This window comes from Sphaerodactylus townsendi, linkage group LG02 (genome assembly GCF_021028975.2).
Source record: "Sphaerodactylus townsendi isolate TG3544 linkage group LG02, MPM_Stown_v2.3, whole genome shotgun sequence".
Taxonomy (NCBI): Eukaryota; Metazoa; Chordata; class Lepidosauria; order Squamata; family Sphaerodactylidae; genus Sphaerodactylus; species Sphaerodactylus townsendi.
The window spans coordinates 116,244,804-116,266,923 of record NC_059426.1 but is presented as its reverse complement, the minus strand read 5'-3'; the positions used below and the strand labels follow the sequence as shown (position 1 = coordinate 116,266,923).

The 22,120-nt window shown below is 41.8% G+C and overlaps 1 protein-coding gene across 1 annotated transcript in view; it reads right to left on the bottom strand.

The window, feature by feature from the left end:
• CSTPP1 (centriolar satellite-associated tubulin polyglutamylase complex regulator 1) overlaps positions 1–22,120 on the bottom strand; it is a 144,794-nt gene that overhangs the window by 106,505 nt on the left and 16,169 nt on the right. Inside the window, exon 2 of the mRNA XM_048483831.1 lies at positions 18,045–18,147. Within this exon, the coding sequence (XP_048339788.1) occupies positions 18,045–18,147 (103 nt within the window). The remainder of the gene's footprint in view (positions 1–18,044; positions 18,148–22,120) is intronic.

Sequence of the window (22,120 nt, the reverse complement as noted above, 5' to 3'; positions counted from 1 at the left end):
AAATCAGGCTAGCCTGGGCCATCCAGAGCAGGGAAGGACTGAAGATAAGCATACCCCCCCTTTTTAATTAATACTAGTCTCAAACATATTTATTATTTAACAATTCATTATTGTATGCATGTGTTTTATATTAATAATTTGTTTTCATTTGGTTCATTATATTAATTTGTTTTCATTTGGTTCATTACATTAATAATTTTCAGTGGATTCACTTTGCCCTTTGTTCTATTCAGAAGCTTATAGAAAATGAAAAGGTCAACTATTGGATAGAGAGTTCTCTACCTTAATCACCACAGCCAAGAAAACGTGCTCCCCCCTGTATTTTTCTCTCTCATTTGAACGGGGCCACTTGGCACACTACCTGTATTGCTTAATAAACCCTGCTCAAAGGAGAGCCATAATGCTCACCAGGTTTAATGTTATGCCTTCTGCCTTGTTACATGGCAGATTTAATAAGCAAGAAAAGGCTAAAAGATTGTGCCCATGTAACGATGGCTCAGTTGAATCTCTGGCCCACCAATTACTACACTGTCTCAGATTCAAGGAAATCAGATCCAAGTATGTGAATCTTACTCCTTTACATTTACCCGATCTCCCCGATTTAATTAGATTACACTACTTGTTGGACAATCCTGATCCTTCTCTCTGTATGATAGTGGCAGACTTTCTCCTGAAAATTACTAAACGCCAGTAGATTTCCTTTGACCAACATTTATTTCCTGTATTGTACATGCTGTTTAATTTGTTTTTTTATTATTGTTGTACTGTTGTCTATGCCAATAAAGGCTTGCTAAGATTCTCTACATTAATAATTTGTTTCTTTTGGTTTCAAATACACAAAATGCTAGTTTTTACCTTTAAGACCTTAAATGGCTAGAAGTCAGGCACATTAAGGCTGCTTCCAGAGACTAGGAAATGGAGTAATGGACTCAAACTATGGGAAAAGAGATTCCACCTAAACGTTAGGAAGAACTTCCTGATTGTAACAACTGTTTGACAGTAGAATGCCTTGGAGGATGGAGTCTCCTTCCTTGGAGGTTTTTAAACAGAGGCTGGATGGCAATCTGTTGAGAGTGCTTTGATTTTCCTGCATGGTAGAGGGTTAGACTGGAAGGTCCTTCCAGCTCTATGAGCTCCCAAAGGCACCTGGTGGGCCACTGCGAGTAGCAGAATGCTGGACTAGATGGACTCTGGTCTGATCCAGCAGGCTAGTTCTTATGTTCTTATGTTCTTATGATTTGATTCCTTTCATACAGTCCAGCTCACCATTTGAGTTCCTTTTCCTAAACCCTGTTTATGCCCCGTTTACAGAGGTGAGGAGGGTAATGACCAAAGACTGGTCTTTTTCATTGATGGCACCTTTCTTTTAGGATACCTTCCATCATGACTTCTGCTAGGCTTATTATAGCCAGGCTAAATCATTCTTCTTTATCCAGCCTGTTAAGTGAGGTGTTCCTTCTTTTCCAGCTATTTTTATGTACTACTTCTGGTCTGAGGGCTGTTTATTACTTATTTCAATACTGAAAATGTTTCTCAGTTGTTCTTTAGATTTCTTTGAACTTTTAGAAATCTTGAGAACAACCTCCAGCAGGACTCTGGAGAAATGGCATGCGCATGCGCATTTCAAACTAAATTGGGGGGGGGGGGGTTTGGCTAGAAAACCACTCTTCCATGAAACAGGGATGAAATATTCCAGTTGATTTCTGACCCATTTCATAAGCACTTTTAAAAAATCACTTACAGAGCATGCAGAAGAAGATACGTGGTCAGCCAAGAAAATAAATAACAACAAATGGGGAGATTATTATTTATCATATACGCATTTATAACTAGAATAGGGTGGAGATTTAAAACAAAAACAGAGCATGAGAGTGATTCCTACTATGTCTCCGCTGATGCTCCAAAGTCTACATGGGTCTCAGAGATGGCAGGCGTCACAGAGCTGAATGCTGAGCTTAGTTCACCAGTGCCCAGTGTTCATCACTGTTCCGCCTGCCACCTCGGAGACCCATGTGGACTTCAGAGGCAGCTGGAATTTTTCAGGCTTGGGTTTAACAGACAGAAAAATTTCAATTTTTCAAAAATGTCTTGGTTTATTAAACCTGAACTCAAAAATACTGGAAAATGGTGCACACCCCTATGACGTAAGCTTATGTGAACCAGAGTCCACTTTGCCAGGTGAATAAAGTATTAGAATTATTGATATCTGGGTACAAACACAAAAGGGGGGGAAAGTAATTAAAGTGCCAACTGCTGATAAATCTGCAAAATGATATTAACAGCATATAAAAACATGCAACAAAGAACTACTTTTTTCTAGCAAGTTAGCCACTCCTATTCCATTCTAAGTCCAAACTTCATAGTGTCAAATCTTCATATTAATTCCAACTCAGCAGTTTCACCCTGGAGTCTTCCTTTGAATCTTTATACTGAAGTGTTTCAACCTTTAAGTCTTTTATTGGAAGTCCAGGGAGGTTGAAATGCTCCCTCACTGGTTTCAATTTAGCCTCTGTCATAGACACTGAACACTGTAAATGGCAGAACAGTGCTGCTAGATTTACTGTTATTCCTTGTTCTTTATTGCAGATAGTTTGCAACAGGATTCATTAGTTTAGTTTTCTTTTAAGTGCTTGAGTAGCTAAAATTTAATGTTAAAAGTCCCCAGTTCAAACTTCATCTAATCTCAGTTTGCTATAAACATACTATATTGTTATTAAAACAAAGGCAAAAAGAGACAGTATTGTATTACTTACTTTAAAAGTCTCTCATCCTGAAGGAGTTTTCAGTTTTCATAAACGGAGAAAAAATGTAAGAAATACCATAAACTTCCAAACACCTACTACATCAAGTTGCAACTGACTTATGGTGACCTCATAGTTTTCAAGGCAAGGGACAAACCAAGCTGGTTTGCCACTGCCTGTCTCTGTGTAGTGACCCTGACGTGCCTTGAACATCTCCCAGCCAAATACTAACCAGAAATCTCCAATATGATCACTTTTATTTTTGGAGAGAAAACAAACATCAGAGTGTCTGAACATATTCCTGCTGGGATCAAACCTCCCTTGACTACATTGATGAAAATGTTGTTCTGATAGTAAAGCAATACCAAGATGTAATGTCAGTTTATTTCCAAACAAAACCGTCCGATAATCTTAGTAAAAACAATAGATCTTTAAAACAAACTTTATCCCAATGTAACATACGTTCTGGATTCTAGGAAATCTGGATAAGGAATACAAACAGTTTTCCCCATAAGGTAGCCAAACAAGCTGTAGTTTAAACACAACAAAGTAGATTCATGTTGTAAATAATGTGGTCTTCTCCCTAATGCTAAAGTATCCACAGAAAGGAATTATTCACTCAGCAATTATTCCCACTCAGCTCACAACAGCAAATTCCATTTTAGGTAATAATTCCACAACACTCCAAATAGAAAACAATAAAACATATTAAAGGCATCCTAAGGATGACAATAAAAATGGTTTATGTTCTTTCCCACATAGGGCTGCTCCGTTGAAGTTACCATTATATAATTTATTGGCCAATCCAGTTTAGTAGATATATTCTTATTATGATGAAACAGCAACTCCATAATATGAAAGGATTATAACAAAGGCAGTTTGCTCTATATGGAATAGTGAAGAAGTATGAATCCAGTTGATCATCTCCATGGTCCAAGAATTTCCACCTAGTTAACATGACTTTTTCACTTTTCTTCTCTCACTGTATCCCAAAATGCCCTATAAAGTCATGTTCCTGGGATTCCCCATCGCAGGGGGCAGGGGAGGCTTTGGGGCAGCAGCAGGACGGGGAGGCAAGAAAGCTGCATTCCAAAGGCAAAAACAGTTCTACCCATGGAAATACTCTGTTGGATCCAAGCCAGATTATAAACAGATATGAAGCATTCCTACCAGAATTTATAATAGATGCATAACTAACTAACTATGCTTCCTCAACACATTTTTTCTGTGGATACTCATGGAACAGAAGACCATCTTTGGCTCACTGAGCACAAATAAGTGGCTCCCTAGAGAAGGCTGCTGAGAAGATGTCAGCATGCCGCCCATTACTGCACATTTCAGCAAAATCCTCATTAGACTTCATTAGTAGAAAGAAACAACAATTAGTGGCAGGAACAAAATGTAATTACGGTTCACCATTTCTAACTTCAGAGTTCAGCTGTACCCTCAGAAATGGAGACTTGTCAAGCTTCACAGACGCTGAATGACACCAAGACACTCGCTAAATAAAACACTAAAGTGGGGGGGGGGGCACAAACGTGGTTGAAAATTACTCAGAACTCAAGAAAGCACATATAGAAGGATGTCCTTCACTACCCTTCCTCTCAGATGAACCCTAGGAAAGCAAAAAGAAGTTTTCTGTTGGATGTTATAGGTTAAACGTAACTAGCAGTAAAGCCCATTGTATGAACAAATACAACAGACTCTAGAAAGCTGCTGGTGGGTTAACAGACATGCTTCCCTAACTTTGCAAATAGGCTTACCTTTGTCAGACTCCACACACACACACACACACACACACACACACACACACACACACACACACACACACACTCACTCACTCACTCACTCACTCCTCTGATTTTGCAAATGGGCTCTCCTTTCTCAGATCACCCCTACACACGCACACACAGGCACTAGCTTCACAAATTGGCTCTTCTGGCTCTGCTGCTGCTTGACAGTATGTCCCATGTTCCCAGACAGGAAGGTTCTTCAAAGTTCACCACAGGGACCTAGTCCTGTTAGGGAAAAGAACTCTGTGAAGGAGAGAGGAGATCATGGCTTCCTCCTGTACTTTCCCCCCTTTTCAAGGCTTGCTGCTACCAGCAGAAGCCACTCTAGGGGGAGGAAGGAAGTAGGGATTAATACAGCAAGGACTGCTAGGAAGTATAGTCCTTGCCCCTCCAGGGCCCCCTGGATGACTAAGGACTACACTTCCCAGCAGCCCTCATTTTTTTTCTGGATCATTGTCAGGATCTCGCTGTTCAATTATATAGTAAGATGCTGAACTCAGCTAGAGAATGTGCCTCAAATTCAGGCTTGGTATTACATGTAACTGTTGCTAACCCTTGTAAAATGAATCAAATTTAATTTCTAATCCAGGTTTAACTAAAGATCTCTAAATAATACACCCAGGTTAAGTTTAACCAGTGCTAGCACTAGTTGTGCAAATCAGGGGAGATGGAATTAAGAGAATCCTCATGGAATGGAGGCATGCACAAACCTCTAACTCATTCCTTTAATTCTGATTCCATTGTTTTGGCTGAACTGTTTCCCATATTTGGCATGGGATAGATGGCATATTTGGTATGGGTAGATGGCATAAATCCAACCCTCACCTCAAAGTGGTGCCGGCTGGATAACCAACCAATGCGGGCAATGGTCTTCAGCAACAAGTGGTGCGATGCACCAGCTGAAGTATTTACTAAAGTATTTACTGAAGTATTTACTGGTTGTATCAAATAGACTCAATCGACTCAAAGGCACATATCATTTCGTGCTATGCCCCCCAAACTGGATGCCCCGATAATGAGATGGATGAACTTTGGAACTATTTGGATGCCCACTTGCAATCATTACCCTCACATGAACATATTATCCTCAGAGGTGACCTACACAATGACCACATGGGGAAAGAATGATAAGGATACGAATAACGCCATGGTGGGAATGGACTTGGCATCCAAAATGATGATGGATACAGAAAACTGGACTGTGCAGAAGCCCATGACCTAGCTGTGACCAACACATGTTTCAAGAAACAATTTACACAGCTAGCTACGTAATACTAGTGGCAACCATGCCACTCAGATTGACTACTGGATGGTGCGACGACAAGATCTGAAATTAGTAAAAAATACAAAGGTGATTCCTTATTACCATATAGCACCCCAGCATCAGCTTCTACCATTAGACATTTATTTGAACCAGTTGAAGCAGAAAAGAAAAATAACAACCGGACCAGCAAGATTTAAATGGTGGAAAATTAGGGAGCATGGTCAAAAACTGGTGACCGCTCTTGCCAACTTCAATGTGAACTCCAATCAGTCAGTGGAAGCTATGTAAAACAAAACAGATGCTTAAAGAAAATGGGGCCACATTCCTAGCATCACTTTTCAACCGCATTACAGCAGAAAACAAACTCCCAGAAGCTTGAACCTTGAGTACAACTATACCCATTTGGAAAAAGAAAGGAGACGTCTGCAAATGCTCCAACTATTGACCAATCAGGCTACTTTGCCACCACCATTCACTATGACTGTTGGTGTTCATCAAGGCTCAGCACTTTCACCTCTGCTATTTAGTCTTTGCATGGATACTGTAACAGCTGATTTACAAATGCCACATCCTTGGACACTGCTTTATGCAGATGATGTGGCTCTTGCTAACCAATCATGTGCAGCTCTTCAACAACAATCACATGAGTGGAACAATAGATTAGCTGATTATGGATTATGGCTAAATTTACCAAAAAAAACCCACAGAATACCTTGAATGTGGCCCTCAAACAGATGGAACAATCCAAATTAATGGCCAGGACTTGAAGAAGACCACTCAATTTAAATTTTTCGGATCCCTGGTCTCAGCAGATGGGGATACCCTACCAGATGCTTGATCTAGAGTTAATGCAGCATGGATGAAGTGGCAGCAAACCACAGGAGTCCTGTATGATAAAAGAATACCTGAACACCTGAAGGCAAAAGTGTACACCACAGTTATCTGCCATGTGGCCCTATATGGAACAGAATGTTGGCCAACAACTCGGAAACATGAACAGACTCTTCATGTGATGGAAATGAAGATGCTCCGGACTGACTCTTGGCCTGACTCTTTCCGATCGTGTTACAAACAAAGTCATACAACAAAGACTTGGAATTACACCAATGACGAAGAAAATGAGGGAAACACGGCTCTGGTGGTACAGGCACATTATGCACCTGGAGGAGACTTCTGTTGCAAAAACGGCCCTAAACTTTGACCCTCGAGGCCACCGCCCACGTGGAAGACCAAAGAAACAGTGGATGGACAGCATCGCTGAAGACATGATTGCTGTCAACCTTACCGCTGAAAGTGCCCAAAATCGAGCTATTTGGTGAAGAAAATGTGCTAACCCCCTCAAGGGGAATACAGCCCAAGAAGAAGAAGATAGATGGCATATTTGGTATGGGATAGATGGCAAATTACACTAGAATTAGTAGGACCTGAGACTCCTGAAAGAAAGCATAGCTACTAATTTCTGCTACAAGACTGGGCAGACCCATAAAGAGCTTGACTGGTTTTTGCTTTTATAATTTAGAGAAGCAGCTGACCATAACCTTAGTGGCAGCTGACAGGCCAGCCTGACATTTCTCAAACCCTGACTGAACAGCTGTAACGGATGCAGATACTTTTATTAGCATACATTACAACTGTAAAGATGGAGACTACTGAGGCCACTGACAATAGTTGGTATCTTGAATTAACTTGCACCAACATTCTTGTAAAAAAATACATAAAGTTCACATGGACATTTCTCCTAACCTGTTCTCATCTGATTTCTAAATCATTGTACTAACAAAAGGGCAAGCCCCAGAATTAAATCTTGACCAATACAAATACCAGCACACAGAATGAACCATTAAGTTGATGACTGGCAGCAAGACAGAAAATCTATATTGAGTCAAGATAAATGTACCCTCTAACACTGTTAGGAATAACCACAGAATCAACAACAGCAAAATCATGAGGGAATTACACAGTTTCTTTTAGAGTCTGGTAAATATTTTAAGTTGAAATCAGGATTTGTTATGAAATGCTGCTGAATGTGACCCCTATTTTTTAAAAGAAGGTATTAAAAGAATCGGTACTTTTTAAAAGATAGTTATTAATATGGCTATAGGCATAGAGAGGCAAGGAACACTATCATTGTGAGCTCAGTTAACCAAATATGAAGGAGGTATCATGAGGGAAGTTTCTTATAAAGGACAAATACAATCTGAGCATCCTATGAGCACAAGACATAAGAAGGGCAATGCAAGGGGGGAAATGAGGTAGAGGAACTTTTTGCATGAAACATTACTCTGCAGGGGAATGTGGTACGTGCATACACACAGCATCTATTTGTGACACAGTGAAAAACTGTAACATATTCCCTTTAACCTTAGGTAAAATGGAACTAACCCCTCATCTGGTACTAGTGTGGTTTATGGTTAGATATAGAACAAAGGCTGGCAAGATCCAAGTTCAAATCTCACTCAGCTATGAACCTCACTGGATGACTGTAGACCAGTCCCTCTCTCTCAGCCTCATAGTGCTATTTTGATGATAAAATAGAGAATGGGAGAACTACATATGATGATGACCTGGGCTTCTTTGAGGGCATGCAGGAAAATTTAGATAGATCCAGTGTAGTGTAGTGGTTAAGAGTGACAGACTCCAATCTGGAGAAGAACATAAGAACAAGCCAGCTGGATCAGACCAGAGTCTATCTAGTCCAGCTCTCTGCTACTCGCAGTGGCCCACCAGGTGCCTTTGGGAGCTCACATGCAGGATGTGAAAGCAATGGCCTTCTGTGGCTGTTGCTCCCGATCACCTGGTCTGCTAAGGCATTTGCAATCTCAGATCAAAGAGGATCAAGATTGGTAGCCATACATCGACTTCTGCAGAAATCTGTCCAAGCCCCTTTTAAAGCTATCCAGGTTAGTGGCCATCACCACCTCCTGTGGCAGCATATTCCAAACACCAATCACACGTTGTGTGAAGAAGTGTTTCCTTTTATTAGTCCTAATTCTTCCCCCCAGCATTTTCAATGAATGCCCCCTGGTTCTAGTATTGTGAGAAAGAGAGAAAAATTTCTCTCTGTCAACATTTTCTATCCCATGCATAATTTTATAGACTTTTAATCATATCCCCCCCCCCCTCCGACGTCTCCTCTCTAAACTAAAGAGCCCCAAACGCTGCAGCCTCTCCTCATCGGGAAGGTGCCCTAGTCCCTCAATCATCCTTGTTGCCCTTCTCTGCACTTTTTCTATCTCCTCAATATCCTTTTTGAGATGCGGCGACCAGAACTGGACACAGTACTCCAAGTGCGGTCGCACCACTGCTTCTATATAAGGGCATGACAATCTTTAGTAGTTTTATTCTCAATTCCTTTCCCACGATCCCCAGCATAGAGTTTGCCTTTTTCACAGCTGCCAAGTTATGCATTGAGTTGACATTCCCATGGAACTATCAACTAAGACGCCCAAATCCCTTTCCTGGTCTGTGACTGATAGCACTGACCCTTGTAGCTTGTATGTGAAGTTTGGATTTTTTGCCCCTATGTGCATCACTTTGCATTTTGCTACATGGGTTTGATTCCTCACTCCTCCACATGGGTTTGATTCCTCACTCCTCCACATGATGCCTGCTGGGTGACCTTGGGCTAGTCACAGGTCTTCAGAACTCTTTCAGCTTTACCTACCTCACAAGTGTCTGTTGTGAAGAGGGGAAGGGAAGGAATTCTAAGCTGCTTTGAGACTCCTTGTGGTAGAGAAAAGTGGGGTACAACTCCATCTGTTCTTCTTCTCTTCTTTAAACAAACTAGAAGAATGGCTACAAAAGTAATCTTAGCCACAATCCTCTGCACACTTATGTTGTACTAGAACTGCAGAGGATTAGGTTGTTAGAGTTATGCGTTGGGACAAGTACTAACCTATCATTCTTTCCACAGATTGTTGCAATATAAGAGGGTGCTAGCATTTTGTTAGTCAGATTACTTTTCAGTGCTTCTGGGAATAGGAAATCTCAGCTAGCACTGAAGACTTGTCAGGAATCAGGCACACCAATTCCCACTGGAAGCTTCTAGCTGAAAGAATCGTTTCACAGCCAGGTTGGTGACAGCAGTGGCTTCATACCTGTCACACAGTCTGTATGTGACAGATAACACTGTCATCTCTTCACTGGAGCAGGGGCAGCACAGGGGCCCTGGGGAACAAAAGTGGGGGAAGTGCATGGAATCAGAAACGCAAGAAGCTGACTAAAAGGGAGAAAAGTATTAACATTTGGGGCAGCAGAATACAGATCTGATGTTACAGAAGCTCTTCACATATAGATAATCTGAAGAAAAACTCAAAATAATAATCCTGTCCTGCTGAACAGGCCTGATAATAACAAAAAAACCCCACAGACTCCCGAGTCCTGGGGCTGTTCTCCTTGTTGTCTGGTTGCTCAATGGGAGACCGGAAGATTCTACTGTCACCACAAATTAATTTTACTGAAATGTCTCCCCCTATAACAATGCATAAGACAAAGAAAAAAAGAAAGAAAGATTTTAGCAGCCAGGATGGGCAAGGATCCAGAGTACAAGTAGTGCCCATCACCAATCCCGGGACCTTATTGACATCCATCACAGACACTCAGCCAAATTATCCATAAATAGACCAAGTGATGTATTAGGCCCTTCTTCTGGCATTTCTTCTGGTATGCCCATGTTACAACTTAGGTGTATTCTTGATATTTTATGAACAAAAACCTTGGTTTTTGTATCACAGCTAATTGTCTGTTCCTGAGATAATAAAGGCTCAGTTTTGGAATCAGCAGTTTCTGAACTTCTTTGAACTATCAGGATGGTTGCAAACTAGCTAAACCTTTATGCAGAAAACCATGGTTTAAATGAAGTATTTACTGACTAGCAATTTAAAAGATTTAAATCGATTTGACTTAAATTAAATCCACCCTGCTTGAATGTGATGTATAACAGTGGCCAGATCATTACATTATCTGTTTTTGTGTGTGTGTAACACTCATGTTTGTTATGTTTCAGCTTTTATATAATACTTCCATGAAAAACATTTTAAAGAATATGAGTAAAAAGGGAAAAAGCTATGAAGGTGGAGTTAAAGACAACTTAATTTTGTTAATTGGCTAGGCTGGTAAAATTGAAAAGCAATAGTTCAAACAAAGTCAACAGATTACTGCTTGACCTTTAACTGAAATACAATGGACTCAGAAAACGTGTTTTTTTAAAAAAACCTGCCTTTTCTTTACAACGTTAACAATGATTGGGAGGGCTGGTTTTTATTTATGAAGCCAAACAGGGGTCAATGAGTTAAGCCATTTCTCCCCATCCTGTGTGGTCTCAATCCAAATGAGGGCTGCTTTGACACACAGTTTGTCTTATTTATTTATTTACCTTCTTTATTGTCTGCTTCCTCACAGGGATTCAAGGCGGCTAACACATTTTATAGACCAATGGAGCTCTGCCATCTTTACTTTGCCTGCCTGTTCCCTGAGTCACCTATTTATTTACTTTATTAAAATGTGTATCTCATAACTTTCCTCCTGGCTCAGGGTGGGTGGCTCCACCAGAATTTCTAGTGACAGTTCCCCTGATGCCTTGCCTCGCAGATGGCACATTCCAGGAGTGTTTTTTGCTCTGTTGTCATCTCACCTTTAAAGGATGATACCCAAAAGAGACCTCTTATCAACTGTCATAGTTTAAGGTAACTGAAAGACTTGAAACGAGAAAGTAAATCTTTTATACTGCGCCTTAGATACTTCCCGCTCTACTTGCCTGTCCATACATCCCTAGGGATAGTGACACATACACCTATAGATGCCAAAGGAAAATTATACTAACAGCAGCTGAAAAAGGTTATCCTCTCTTGCACAAGCTTTCAGAATATCTAGCAAGTATTTAGTTTGAATAGAAACCCCTTCTGGAATTTCATATCTTCTCTTCAGGAGTGTTAGAGAAATGTGATACCAGTTTCAGAAAGTCTTGATTTATAAAAGCTGAGCACTTTGATAGTCATTCACTCATATTCTGCTGTGGGTCATGTTTACAGAAACAATCACAGTTTTGTTTGACCAGAATACCAAAAGTTCATCAGATCAAAAACTGGAAATGTAAGCTGGGAAGAAGGTGCGTGCGCGGGACGGATGACCTAGAAATCTTTTAAAATGTGTTTAAAAGTAGAGAGTGCACTTCCACCATTATCAAAATCCTCTTGGTCAGAACTGTAAAGTGTAAGAGTCAAAATGTATGCAATTCTGATAGCCTGACTAAAGCTGAAGCTGCACACTGCAGAAAGTTCAAGAATTCTTTCCTCCATCATTTTTTCTAAATCCAAGGCAGCCCTGGCCAGGTTACTAGTTGGAACAGAGGAAGGACAGATGGGGAGAGACTGCTTAACCCTTTCCATTCTATTTCTTTCTCAGTTCAAAATTAAACTTCAGAAGTTGTTGCTTACATGCCTTTTTCCCTACACATTTCACCCCACAACTGAAAAAATAATTCGGGACTTAGCTGTGATGCATTTGCAAGTTTTTTTGCAAATAAAGGAGCAGCAGTGGCGCAGTGGTTAAGAGCAGGTGCATTCAAACCTGGAGGAACCAGGTTTGATTCCCTGCTCTGCCGCTTGATCTGTGGAGGCTTATCTGGGGAATTCAGATTAGCCTGTGCACTCCAACACATGCCAGCTGGGTGCAGTCATGGAGCTACAAGGGGAAGGGGGGGCGCCATGCACCAGGCGCATGCCTGGGGGCGCAGAAAATCGCCCAAGCCCCTCCCCCTTTCCCCAGTAGTGTCCCCCCGTGGCACCCCCCTCCCACACTTACCTAAGTTCCTTTCCTTTTTCTTGAACTTTTTCAGGCTGCAAAAGGCCTGTTTACAGTAAAAACGGCCTGAGGAACTACAGTTCCCAGGAGACCTTGGGGCTCACAAGGTCTCCTGGGAAGTATAGTTCCCATCAGGCCGTTTTTACTGTGAACAGGTCTTTTGCAGCCTGAAAAAAAGCAAGAAAAAGGAAAGGAACTTAGACAAAGTAATGAGGAAGAGAATATGCCACGGGAAGCGCTGAAATTAGAAAATATAGAATGCGCACTGGGCGCAGTTTGGCCCAGCTACACCTCTGGCTGGGTGACCCTGGGTTAGTCACAATTCTTCTGAGCTCTCTCAGCCCCACCCACCTCACAGGGTGTTTGTTGTGAGGGGGGAAGGGAAAAGAGATTGTAAGCCCCTTTGAGTCTCCTACAGGAGAGAAAGGGGGGATATAAATTCAAACTCTTCTTCTTCTCTTCATCATTCCACCAAGATCTTTCTGCCAATTTGGCTACAGTGAGTGAACTGGAGGCCCCTTATATTATCAACTTGTCTCTGAGTTCAGAGATATTCCTTAAGTGGCTTAAAGAGGAGGTGATGGCTGTTCTTTTTTTAAAAAAATCATTGGATCTGGAAGATCCTTCCAACTACTGTCCAGTGTCTCATCTTCCACACCTGGGTAAGGTAATTGAGAGAGTGGCTGTACAGAAGCTCCAGGCTTTCCTGGAGGACACTTCTGTTCTGGACACATTTCAATCTGACTTCCATCCTGACCATGGGATGGAGATGGCTTTGGTCGCTCTCACAGATGACGTTGGCAGGCAACTGGACTGGGGCACATTGGATTTGTTGTTATTACTCAATCTGACAGCAGTGTTCAACCTAGTCAATCATGATCTTTTGTCCACCTTGCCAACCCTGGGATATGTGGGACAGTGGCTCATTTCTCCAGTGTCAGGGACAGAGAGAAGCAATTAGGGAAAGGACTTTAGCACACCATTTGATGGTGTGTGGGGTCTCACAAAGGGCAGTCCAATGTTATTTAATATCTATGAACTCTCTTGCCAAGTTGGTTTGGAGATTTGGGTTGAGTTGTCACAAGCACATTGATGACATCCAGCTATATCTGTTCATGGGTGGTCGGCCTGATACCGCCCTGGATTCCTTGGCCAGTTATTTGGAGGCTGTGGTGAAGTAGTTACAGCAGAGTTGGCTGAAGTTAAATACATTCAAGATGGAGGTTCTGTGGCAGGGCTGGGGAGGGGTAGATGAGGATGGGTGCAATTAACATATACTTCCAACCTTTGACAGGGTGCAATTAACATCTAAACCCACCATCAAGAGTTTAGGAGGAATCCCAGATGCCTCCTTGTCTATGGAGGCCCAGGCAACAAATGTAGCCCACGTGGTGTTTTACTATCGACGCTGGGCAAAACTACTGGCACCCTACCTGCCCCAACCTGACTTAGCCACAGTGATCCATACAACAATCACCTCCAGACTAGACTATGGCAACTCACTATACACAAGTCAGCTCTTGAGGCTCTTTCGGAAACTGCAGCTGGTGCAGAACACAGCAGTATGGGTTCTTACAGGGACCCCATGGTAGGCATACATTCAGCAACTGCTCCATCAACTGCACTGGTTCCAGGTGGAGTACAGAATTAGGTTCAAGGTTTTGGTACAAACCTTCAAAGCCTTAAACAGTCTGGAGCTTTATTATCTACAGGACTGCCTCTCCCATAATGTTTTCCAAAGGATGTTATGCTTTTCTAACAACAACTTGCTGGAGATCTGTGGCCCAAAAGCTATCTGGCTGTCCTAAACCAGGCCCAGAGCCTTTTCAGCTTTAGCCCCAGTCTGACGGAATACTCAGTCTAGCAAGAACTTGGTGTAATTTCACAGGGCCTGTAAGACAAAGCTGTCCTGCCAAGCATATTGTTGAGGACAGCAACAATATTCCATCTATTGGCTTCCATTCTTCCTCTCTTTATCCTCCCTTTCTCTTTTCCTTTTTTCCTTTGCTTCTAGCATTCCCAACACTGGTGTAATAGGTGGTTTAAAGGAGCATGGTTTTAATTTAACTGTTATCCCTTAGTGGAGTATAAGGCGCTGAGATCTAGTGGATTTTATTGCTTTTATTGTTATTAATGATGTTGTTAGCTGCCCTTCCTCATTGTTATTAATGATGTTGAGGGCTGTCCTTCCGCCCTGAACCCACATACAAAAGAAATAAAATAAATACATTTTTTAAAAATCAGTTTCATGAACACAATTTTGAGTTTAAAAAACCACTGGAGGAGAAAGAGTTAAAGAGCCTCTCTCTGCCTTCCTTTCTCTAGCTTCGATAGGATAGGATAGTCTATGTAATACTACTTTGAGAAGGGAGGAAAAAAATCACAGAACTCCAGAGACCTTACACACACCCACACGCCCCATTTAGAGGATTCACTCTTCCTGCATTTGCTTAGAAAGCAGATTTGGCTGGGAAGTAATAAGGAATGTAAAGAATGACAGGAATGTTCATTATAGAAACAGCCACCTGTGCCACACACAGCATGGCATTCCTCTGCTCAGTTGTTCTCACAAGCTGTGACCTTCCTTATGCCTACTGACCTGACAACAGCACCCTGATCTTGCAGCTCCCCACTGAAACAATACATGAGCTTCAGCAGTCAAAGACACTGCCTATCCTGTCTACATGAAGGTTTAAAGAAGCAATACAACATTCCTACCCAGCTATAAAAATCTATGTCATTAGGGATTTTCATCTTTTAAAAATATTACAGTCAAAATCTTCCAGATTCTACCAAGAGTACTCAGGTTATACATGTGACACACAGCCATGGAGCCTAACAGAGCCATCTTAAGCAATTTACTATTACTCTATAAGCAACCCACACCTGAAAGTAACACCATCTTTCGGTTTCACCAATAGTAATATACATCATAGGTTATTTATAAGGGCACTGGTGTTTGTAGAGTGAGTATATGATTTATTTATTTTTTGCCTATTTCCCCCTTCCCTCTGGAGTCCCTATGACACACACAACACTGATCCCCAGGGACCCCGAACATTGTGGGCAGTGTTTGGATGGATCCACAAAGATGAAGCTGGGAAGATTACATCCCATGAATAGAATATTAAAATCACCAGCCTTTTTTTATTGACAACCTATTATTCTCAACAGAAAGGAAGATGAAAGTTCACCAGACAGAGCACAGTGAAACACAGCACCACAGAGAATGTTAAGTGTTCTTACTGAAGAATCTTAAAATAAAAAGTTAATGTTTAATACAATAGTCTAAGATAGCTTCTTATACTCAATTCCTTATGGTCTGTCAAGAGAGCAGGAAACCAGGAGATCTGGACACTGTAAGCTAGAAGGCACCTACACCAAAAGAATATGACAAATTATGTGTCCTGAACTTTTTTTGGTTTAGGATTTCATTCCATACTGTCATATGTAAAGTAGATGCACAAGGAAAAATAGTATATCTGAACATAGTTTACTATAATAACTCTACTATTTAAATGACTACAACCATGAGTCAAAACTACACTGGAATAAAAAAAACCAGAGTGGTCCCACACTTGGTTCTGAACAGGCTGAAGGCAGAGTCTAGTATATCGGGTACAGAACACTTACCTGAGATTAAGGGCCACTGAATACAAAGGAATTTACTTCTGAGTAATCCTACATATGATTATGATGTGACACAGTAGCCTCTCAGGAATTTCCCCCTCTGATCATGATTACACAGAAGCAATGTGTAACAGGCTTGCTTCAAAGCCTGCACACTTCCGCCATCTCTTCCTTGTCTACAGACCACAGTGCTTGAGGGGACAGAAGATACAGATAGAGGAAAAGATGGAAGGTGTGCTGTGTGCTTCCCATAAGGATGCCACAGAGGCATCCTTGAGACAAACAGCTGGCCCTTCACCTCTCATACTTTCTGGTCTCTAGAAGAAGCATAGGTCCTGCTGTTAAGCAAAGAAAGAAAGTGATGTAGAAGATGCTATGTCCTGCTCTGTGCCATTGTGCATCCATGATGGAATTATATGCCATAGAAGAAGCAGTCAGCAAAGCTTCCGCCCTTTCCTCTTCCATCTTTCTCTCTCTCTTTCTGTCCGTTACCCCAACTTTTTCCCCCCACCCCATCTATTTCTTTCTCCCCACTTATTCTAGTTATCTCTTTCTCTATATATACTCCATCTTCTGGGGGTGCGGTCACCTTATTCCTTCTGTGAGGCTGGTGGTGGTGGAGGGGCTGTGGCCTATTCATTCCTGAACAATCGTCACTGGCCTCCTGGTCACCTTGCTGGCCCTGCAGTCAGAGGCCTGAGTCAGCTCCTGTGGCCTATTCCTTCCTGGCTCTTGCCTCAGGAGCCCTTCTGCCTTCTGCTCTGGCCTCAGGAGCCCTTCTGCCTTCTGCTCTGGTGATGGGAGTCACCCAGGCTCCAACTGTGGCCCCAAACTCTGTGCCACTGCCCAAACCTCCTACCCCCAGCACCACAGATAAGATGGGCTCCCAGCTGGCCACAAATGTTGCACTGCCACCCAATCCTTTCCTATCCCCAATACCACAAGTACAATTGCCGGTTGGGAGGCCATTTCTTGGACAGCAGGGAAGCAAGCTGTATTGGTGAGGACCTTATTGGTAAAGCAAAGGATTGTGGGAGTTGCAGTCCAGTCAGCCCCTCTTTGCTCAGGAAATGGCACCCTCTGGACTACATCTCCCAGAGTCCTTCATTTTAAGGAGTGAGTTGTTGCCAACACAGGTAAGCTTTTATATAGTAGAATAATTCTTGTGTCTACATTTACAGTGACCCAGGTTTTTGCAACATATCCTCTGCAGCTTTCCTGTTTCTTCGTCCACCCTGGCTACTGATCTTGTCTTCCATGCCAGCATCAGTTCTCCATCAGATGCCAAGTCAGACATTTTTAGAAGTAAGGTACTAGAAGGATAGCTACATGACAATGGTATCACATCTGCATTCAAAGAAACATAGTACTTGTTGGCAGTGAAAAGGGGGAACCAACTTGAAACTAATAATGTTGGAAACTAAATGTTGGAAACTAATAATGTTGGAAACTAAAAAGGGGGAACCAACTTGAAACTAATAATGTTGGTATTGCTTCCTCATAGAAATAATTCTCACTAGGCCAAATTAAACTTAAATATTAATAACTCCTCTGAAACTACCTTCTTCTGCCAAGCATTCACTGGATTGGACAATTGTTAACAAGACAGAAGCTGGTTGAATAGGTTTCTTAAAGATAGTCATGGACATAAGATAAGTTTCAGGTTTTATGTATGTTAAGCATGCAAGTAGTGCAGGATGATTCAGCATTCTTATCACCACACAACATGTGCTCTATTTCTTCCTCTTTGTGTCTTGCCTGCTTTCAAGACCTCCTTTTAGGCTGCCCCTACTGGCAGCATCCTAATGTACTTACTATTCAGTGAAAAACCTGGCAATACCATATTGAGTAATATCCTCTCTGCTTTCCAGGAGCTGGCTCACTGCATCTTCCATATACATGAGGACATGCCTCTGTGCTGAAAAGAGAAAGAAAAACATATCAGTTCACTGTGCTCTGTTACTCTGTTGTTTGTGCCTGGTACACTGTTGTTCTATTCACAGGGCAGGAATTTTATCCTGTTAATAGGCTTTTCTAAACTTGCCTCTTACCTCTAGTTTCCCAGGAAAACATAACATCTGGGGTATTTGGCATGGACCTTGATCACTGTGATAATAGCCAAGACAAAGGCTCTTGCAGACCACCCCCAAATGTTTCATGGGATGTTCTATCACTAACCATCTAATTCATGGCAATATCTCTGCAAGAAAGGAGAAGAGTTAGCCCTCCCACTCAAGGAAAGCCTTGCTGTTTTATTTGTCTAAACTGCAAGAGACACTTACTAGAGCATGCAAAAAGTGACCCTGGGATAGTCTGAAGACACTCAGAGAAGTATAGACACCCTGGGCTGATGATTTTAATCAAATTAGAGTACAGAACACAGCTCTCTTCAGTAATCAGCATATAAGAAAGGAAAAAGAAGCAGCCCTAGTTATTGCAAAGTTGCTCATAATAGCACATGCCCCCATACTTAAACTCCATATTAACAGTTCCAGGGCAAAGAGTAGAATTCCCTAAGAAAACAGTCCAAGGAAATATATTTGATGTAAGAATGACTGAAGTTATCTGTTTCTTGACAGCTTGATACAGTTTATGTCCCCTCCCTTCTGCTTAGAAGAAGAAGAGTTTGGATTTATATCCCCCTTTCTCTCCTGCAGGAGAATCAAAGGGGCTTACAATCTCCTTGCCCTTCCCCCCTCACAACAAACACCCTGTGAGGTAGGTGGGGCTGAGAGAGCTCCGAGAAGCTGTGACTAGCCCAAGGTCACCCAGCTGGCATGTGTGGGAGAGTACAGGCTAATCTGAATTCCCCAGATAAGCCTCCACAGCTCAGGCGGCAGAGCTGGGAATCAAACCCGGTTCCTCCAGATTAGATACACGAGCTCTTAACTCTCCTACGCCACTGCTTACAAAGAACCATCAGAGTTCTGCAACCCACTTTAATTGCCTTAGCAAATCTACTTCACTTATGTTTGGCACCTCTAATGGAAGTCGATTTGCTAGTGGGCACCATGATTAAAACTTCACGTGAGTTCTGATTGCTATCTGAGATTTTTCTACTGTCTAGAACACAGCTTAGTATAACAGTAGAATGGGTGAAGCACTCCCTGGAAAATACCTTGCAGGTGATAGTAAGACAGCAAGCCAGAGGTTCAAAGATATTATCTGGCAATAAAAGATACAGGGCGTAGCTTTATTTAATTATTTTAATGCAAAGGAATACATTTTAATTTATGTGAGTGATTAAAGAAAAATAACTCCACACACCTGTGTCCCCTCAGGGTAGAGCAAGTCGTGCAACTCAGTCATACTCCTTAGTTAACAGCAGCCAGGTTGTTTCCATCCCTTCCCGCCCACCCTTTTGCCTCCATGCCCAATTTTTGTGCTCAGAGATCACTCCTCCCAGAATTTTTGTGCTCAGAGATCACTCCTCCCAGAAAAGATGTGAGCCAGTTTACTCATTAAGCCCAACTACAACACGCCGGTCCTCTTTCTCCATAGCATCTCACAGCATTTTCTAACATCATGGACACGGAGACACCCTTCTGACTCGGTCTGCTCCTACGCTCAAAGCTCTGAATACAGGATAATTGTTACACATGCCATGAAGTGAAACATATACTTGGTACTGAACAGTCATGTAATCTGAGCCCACAGGCATGTAACATGTAATTTTTATCTTCTTGAGTACATCCCTTAATGTACAGTAATTAAAATCCTTATCATGATGCTACAATGGTTGTTTGCAATGGCTGCTTCCACAGGAGGAGGATTCCCCTGTTTTGCTCTCACTACTGCTGCAAATGCAAAAGCATTCACACACACAACAGCCTCTGCACCGGGAATTTCTCCATGCTTTCCCTCCCACCTGTTCCCTCACACCCTGCCCTTACTCACCATAAGAGGGCTTTTGGGCAGAATTTTTTAAAGAATTAGTAGTAGGTATATTGCGACAGAGTGATATGCCTACTATTATTTAACAATAATGATAAGAGAAAATTTGTACCCACCAGGCTGAAGACTAAAAAGTCACCAGGTATTTTATGACATCATGGCAATGTTTAAGAATTATTTCAAAACAAATTTGTACAATACAGGCACACAGCAAATTTTAACACAATAACAGCAGCAGCTAGCCAGATACAGTGTGCCTGTATTGTACAAATTTGTTTTGAAATAATTCTTAAACATTGCCATGATGTCATAAAATACCTTGTGACTTTTTAGTCTTCAGCCTGGTGAGTACAAATTTTCTCTTATCATTATTGTGTGTGTACCTTCCCCTTACTATTATTTAACGGCAAGAAACCTACTGGATGCAGGGAAGGAGAATGGTGGGCATGAGGGAAAATGGAGAAGAGGTTGATGGAGATGAGAGGTACAGGAATCTATAACTTCCCATCCATGCAGATCCCAAACCCAGTTTGGGTACAATCTTCCAGGAAAGTCTGCATCACAGTACGTCGGGAAATCTTGCAGGGGAACCACAGAAAACCTCCCTCTCTCAAAAAGATGCAGTTGGAGAGGGGAACAACAACCACAGGAATGAAGCAGTGTCACAGTATTTCCCAACCAATTCCTATTTCTGCAAAATGTATACCTAATTGATCATAGCCGAAAAAAGATGATGAATCCCAGATTCGGAACACTTGGTTTTTAAAAAATCATCTAAGATATTGTAGTTTATAAGCCTAGCTCAAAAAAATTTTTTTACAAACATCATATTCCTAGCTGGACCACATCATCAATAAATCTACAAAATGGAGAAAGGGACAAAAAAGCAACCTCTGTGCAAATGAACCAACTTTTCTATGGAAGACCCTGCCTCAGTGAGGGAAGGAGGGAAAGCTGAGGACAGAAAATAGATAAAGGTAAGTTGATTCATAGGAAGGAAGGAAGGAAGGAAGGAAGGAAGGAAGGAAGGAAGGAAGGAAGGAAGGAAGGAAGGAAGGAAGGAAGGAAGGAAGGAAGGAAGGAAGGAAGGAAGGAAGGAAGGAAATGGGAGATGGGCTGCCAGGGAAGGAAAAGAGGAAATAATGGGGGAAAGGGATACAGGGGAAATTGAGATGCCCCCTGAGCCCGTGAAGGTTCTCCACTTGCCCAACTAATAACAAAAAATGATTACCTCTTCAATTTAAAAGTTTTAGAAAGCTGCATCCACAAATCAAGTCATTTTAACAAAATTACACAGTATGCACCCACCAGTGAGATGAATAATAGAATATGCAAAATAAAATGCCTTTGAGCAAGTGCAGAGTGATTTTCTCTTACCTCTGAACAACTAGCTGAGTGCCACAAATCCACTGAAGCCAGCTTAGGCTGTGCATTGCCGCTTATTTTTTTCTGGCCTTACCTTACTCTTGAATTGCTTGATTGATCAAATCCCTTTTTTCTCTTCTACTCCAAGCTCTCTCTGTCCCCTACCCACAAAGCTCAGTAATTTTTCTTTCCAATCATCCCCCACCTTTGCTCCTTCCCCAAATAAATTTCTCAAATGCCCATCAATGTTGATCTCACAATGCAAGTCCCACAATCTTAAATGAGACATCCTACCAATCAGCCTTACTGCCACCTCTACAAGTGGCAGGTGTGTATGTGTGTGTTTTAAATTTTTATGTAAAATAAAATTACTAATAATCTGCTACCATTTAATAATGCTGCCTCACACCCGTCCTTTGGGCAACTGCTTGATGAATTTATCCAGCTCTCAAGAAGTGATGATGACTGCTTATGGGTTAAGGAACAGTGTTCAGAAGAGGAGATAAATAACATTGGTGGAGTGAATGACAGAGGCAGGTGGCAGAGAATGGCAGATGGAGCTGATGGCTGTACAGTCAGAGGAGCAATTGTAGGTTAGTGGAGCTCATGGTGACACACTGAAATTTCATAGA